Source organism: Crocodylus porosus, unplaced genomic scaffold, assembly GCF_001723895.1.
Source record: "Crocodylus porosus isolate Cpor-Errol unplaced genomic scaffold, CroPor_comp1, whole genome shotgun sequence".
Lineage (NCBI taxonomy): Eukaryota > Metazoa > Chordata > Crocodylia > Crocodylidae > Crocodylus > Crocodylus porosus.
Window position 1 is genome coordinate 106,785,183 of NW_017728947.1, and position 4,733 is coordinate 106,789,915.

Genomic DNA, 4,733 nt, shown 5'->3' on the forward strand with positions numbered 1-4,733 from the left:
AATGTCTATGAAAATCTATAAAAAATCTATTTGTCCTCCCACAATGCTCTTCTCACTACAGAATAGTGAAAGGACAAGACATATTAAGGCCTTTATTAATACATTACAAAAAGTTAAACCCGTTTTCTTTCTGCTTAAAAGAGTGTCCAAAGTGAGACTTCCTTCCCCCACTGCCCAAGCCACAGAAAATGTTGGAGCTGGGGAGCAAATAACATTTGGTAAGTCTCGACCAGCTTTGATCTTGATTAGGCACATTACTGTCTAGGAACCTAGCTTCAAATATTTTCCTCTCGACAGCTGACAACAGAATTCGTAACAGGGCTGGCTTTGGTTCACAAACCCTGATGCTTCAAGATGCACCATCACATCCAGCTAGGAAGTGCCAGGGAGAAGCTTTCTGTAGGGACAGGCTATTAAACACCATGCACCATTCTTTGAAACATCTGGTACCAGTAATGGATCAATGGTCTATCTAGTACAGCTCTAAGTGGCAGAACTTACGTTCAGATACATACTTAGGCTCCTTAAGAGTTAAAGTAATTAGGACTTCAGAATTTCAGCTATTTTGGGCATGTCTGGATATTTTATTTCTAGTGAGGAAGAGAGAAAAATTATCAGTTTCTCTTTATTAGCTTGGCAGACAGTAGCTGGTCACAGAAACAGTTAGTTGCATGTTCCTTGGAAGTATCAAAATGCACCTCTTTCCAGAACAAAATACACTGTACCTAAAAATAAAACAATAACTTAAAGTGCATAACATTTTGTCTAGCATTGAAAGCTGTCTAGCTTTATGCATCAAACAATCCAGTATAGACATTACAAAAGTCCCTCTTCACTCCAAAACAGGACCTCAAAAGCACCAAGCAATAAATACCAATGGTACTCCGATACACACTGTTTTCATGGACTCTTGTTAGCATAAAATATTTGAAAGCCAGAGGCAGGCATTTACGTATGCTAAACACGCTAGAACATTCTCCTAAGGCCACCTTCATTTGAAATCCACACGCTGCTTCAGATTAGTTGTGGGGAGGGGAGAAGTGGCTTTTCCGAGATCTCCTGTGTATAGAGCAACACTGAAGTAGCCTCAGAACAGTACAATACTGCCCAAAAAGGAGCACGAGTTAGTGCAATTAAGTCTAGGTAGAAGTCTCCAAAAACCCACAGAACTAGTTCCACTACTTAGCAGGCATTTCTTGCATGACTAATTATTTACTTTTGCAAAAGCACCTTTGAAATGACAGCAGCTCCTCCTCAGTTGCTTCCCCATACAGGTCTGACACAATATTAGCACCAGAAGTAGTAGTAGCAGCCCGCGGCATCTGTCGGTCTCAGAAGACAACAGAATTATGTCAAGCGAGACATGCGTATATTCAGGGAGGTAGACAAATTTGCACCCAAACCACCATAGTGGGACAAGAAGGAAGCTTCTGAAACTAAAGATCACAGCATTCTCTGACCTCAGCTTGTCCTCTGGATCTACCCAAACGCTTGCTCACGTCTAGTTCATTAACACCCAGCTACTGAGTGGGGAGTGGTGGAAGAAACAATACACTTTCCTTTTATGCAGAGGGCACTGGGAATACTCTAGTACTGTACAGAAGTGCACTGAGCAGAGTAAGAGAGTATCACACAGATACAGGAGAGAGGTAGCAGAGAGTGAACAGTTTAAAGGCACAGATGAGAGAGATGGTGGGAGAGATACGGTGTGAAGAGTAAGAGCAAGAGTTTTCAAAAAACAAGCATGAGAAAAGCAACAAGTGCCAGGAAGAGGGTTTCATAGCTGGTAGGGTCGGAAGGGACCTGAGCAGATCATCAGGTTCGACCCCCTGCCATGGCAGGAAAGAGTACTGGGGTCACTCCCTGTGGGCAATAGTGCCGGGAGGGAGGGGGCAGGGTCTCAGCCTCCTAGGCCCCACTGAAGAGTTAATCCAGCCCTGATAACATAAGAATTGCCATCAACTGGGTCAGACCACAGGTCTGTCTTGCCCAGTCTCCTGTGTCACGTGGGCAGAGCGCAGAGGCTGAAATGAGAATGCCTCTCATCACCAGGCTCAGTAGCTACTGATGCCCCTTTCCTCCAAGATGCTCAAAGCAGGGGCAGCACTGATATGCCTTCCTGCAGCCGGTCACTGCTGCACAACCTGGAACAGGGTCTTGCTAAACACTTTGGGAGCTTTCCCAAGAGCTTTCCCCTCATCTAACCCCACCAGGAAAGCAACGCCAGGCCCCACAAGGCTATCAGCCTGCTGTAATCTGCAGCGGGGTTAGAGCCCTGGTATTAAGGACGCCACCTGCCCCTGAGCCCAGTCTCCCACTGAGCCAGTGGGGCTGGAAGAGCATTAGCTCTTGCAGGGAGATTGCCCTCAGGCAGGCTGGGCCAGATCTCACGAGCCCTCTTTCTTTGTCCAAGGTGACTGCAGCTCAGGGAGGAGATGAGGGCGGATGGCTGCCTGCCCTGTGTAGATTAGCAGCAGCATTGCTGTTGGGGTGTGGTGGAAGGCCATGCAAGGATTGTGCAGGGGGCAGATGGGGATGGGTAGGGGCAGAAACCTGGTGCCACTGGGAGCCCCCTGGGCACACTGGGGCCTGGCAGGGACACCAGTACAGGCAGAAGAGAGAGGGGCATGAAGCTAGAGGGGATTCAGGACTTTCAGGGGTCAAGGTCCCAGCCCCTGCCACAGAGAGGGGCTGGCAGAGACACTAGTGCAGGCTTAGGATGAAAGGGGCATGAAGACAGGGGGGCATTCAGGACCCCCTAGGGGTTGAGCCCCCCCTTGCCCCTGCCCCTATACCAAGAGCCTGCTGTAACCCCTCGGGGCTCACCTGGCTTGTGCACTCATCCAGGTAGCTTTCCAGTGAGGTCTCCCCATCCATGAGCCCTGGAGCTGGGCCCACTCAGAGGCAAAGGACTTCACGTCCTGCTGAGCAGCCAAGCAAACCAGGCAGCACTGGAGCATACCAGGGACTGCAGAGAGGGAGCACAGTGCAGAGCACCCACTCTGCACCTGGGGCTCATCATGTTAACGAGCCCTCACCCCACCAAGCTGCAGCTGCTGCAGGAAAGGGAGTGGAGAGGTTAAGCTTTCCTCCTTTAACCAGGAACCTGGGCTGTTCCCAGCAGCAAAGCTGCCTGCCCCTCTATGGGTATCATCACCTCTGCTGTGTGGATGGCACTTTGGAGACCAGACTTGCTTCCAGGCCCTGCTCCCTGTAATCCCTTCTTGGCTGCCTAGGAGCATCCCAGCGGCTGGAGAAATACATCAGGAGTAAGCTCCAAGAAGTACAGCTGCCTCCCCAGGGATTTAGGCAATAGGGAGCCCAAGGGCACGGGTGTTGATTTACAAACCTTCCCAGCTAAATAAACAGTGAGGGAAAGGGCTAGTAGGCTGAATCCCTTGCTAAGCTAGACTTGTAAATCCTTGGTTGGGTATTAGAGGGACAGCATCCTTCTCAGCTGGCCCCAATTTGGGTCTGATCTTTGCCCTTCAGCACTCATTAAAAGAGCAGGTGCAAACAGAAAGCCATTTTGAGTCCAATGCACTCAGGGCATCCAGGCCACTGTTCTCTCCTAAGGGTTTCTTCATTTACTTTCTTTTTTCGTAGGTAATATTGTAAAGTTAAAACTGTAAATCTAAAAGGAAGACAGAGTTTTCTTAGTGGGGGCTGAAAACAAGTACTTTTTACACGGTGCAGAACATCTACAAGTAGCTATGATTCCCGTTTGTTAGTGGAAAGCTTTCACAAGACCTCTTCCCAGGTAATAAGCTGCTCAAAGATGTAAAACTTATCTACAGGCCAGCTAGGAAATCTTTTGTGCAGGTGGGGCTAAGGCAAGCAAGTATAATTAACCTGGTGTACCTAATTGGTCATAATTAACCATCTCTCCTAGGCTCAGTAGGTTAATTAAACAGAACAATTTATTCTAATGTAGCGCTGATGAATGACTTTGCAGGTTTGCTCCTCAGTGAAAGTGTCAAGTGCAGCATATTTTGAAGGCTTGTGAAGTTTGTGGCTGTTAGCTGATTACAGCAGTGCCACCACCCTTTTGGGATCCCCCAAAATAGAGCAGGGGGTTCTCAAAGACAGACTTCAGTCTTCACTGTAGTTGAACACAAAGGCACTCCATAAATATTTTGGGCTTGATTTCAGCCTTGGGGGGGCTTAAATTGGATCTCAGAATACTGTTCATAATGCACATAGGCTGACTGAGCATCTGAGATAAGACCTGAGACTTAATGGACAGTTAATGTGGTTTCAAGAGCTAAATTGGAACTGGGATCTGCAGACAGCTCGATAGGTTGCAGTTTTTTTTCTATTTGGCTTGTCTCATGTCTGAGGTCAGTTTAATTTCAGTGGATGCAAGGAGTCCCTGATTCTATCAGGCTCCTTTGCTGGGTTTAAAAGTCATTAAAACGCTATCAAAAAGGTCACTGATGGCAGGGCTGGATTAAGGCAGACATGGGTCCTATACATTCCTCGGATGGCTGAGTTTTTGGTGTGACGGTGACCTGTGTCTTCCATGCAGGAACCATCTGCTGGATGTCTCACCATGTTGCTTTGGGCAGGCTAGAGCCTTCTCAACCTCTGAACCACCACTCTCTGTCTTCAGACAGGCTGGGGCTCATGAAGAGTTGATCCTCCTTCACCCATCTAAGCAGGAAACTGCGACAGCGTACCTACCTCTCCCAGTCCTTTGCTGGGGTGTTGCCGTCACTGGTCGAGGAGGTGGG

The 4,733-nt window shown here is 48.2% G+C and overlaps 1 protein-coding gene across 1 annotated transcript in view; it reads right to left on the reverse strand.

The window, feature by feature from the left end:
* TBPL2 (TATA-box binding protein like 2) overlaps window positions 1–2,978 on the reverse strand; it is a 16,899-nt gene extending 13,921 nt beyond the window's left edge. The window contains exon 1 of the mRNA XM_019550864.1: window positions 2,827–2,978. Coding sequence (XP_019406409.1) covers window positions 2,827–2,877 — 51 coding nt within the window. The 5' untranslated portion in view covers window positions 2,878–2,978. The remainder of the gene's footprint in view (window positions 1–2,826) is intronic.
* Between the last annotated feature and the right edge of the window lie 1,755 nt (window positions 2,979–4,733).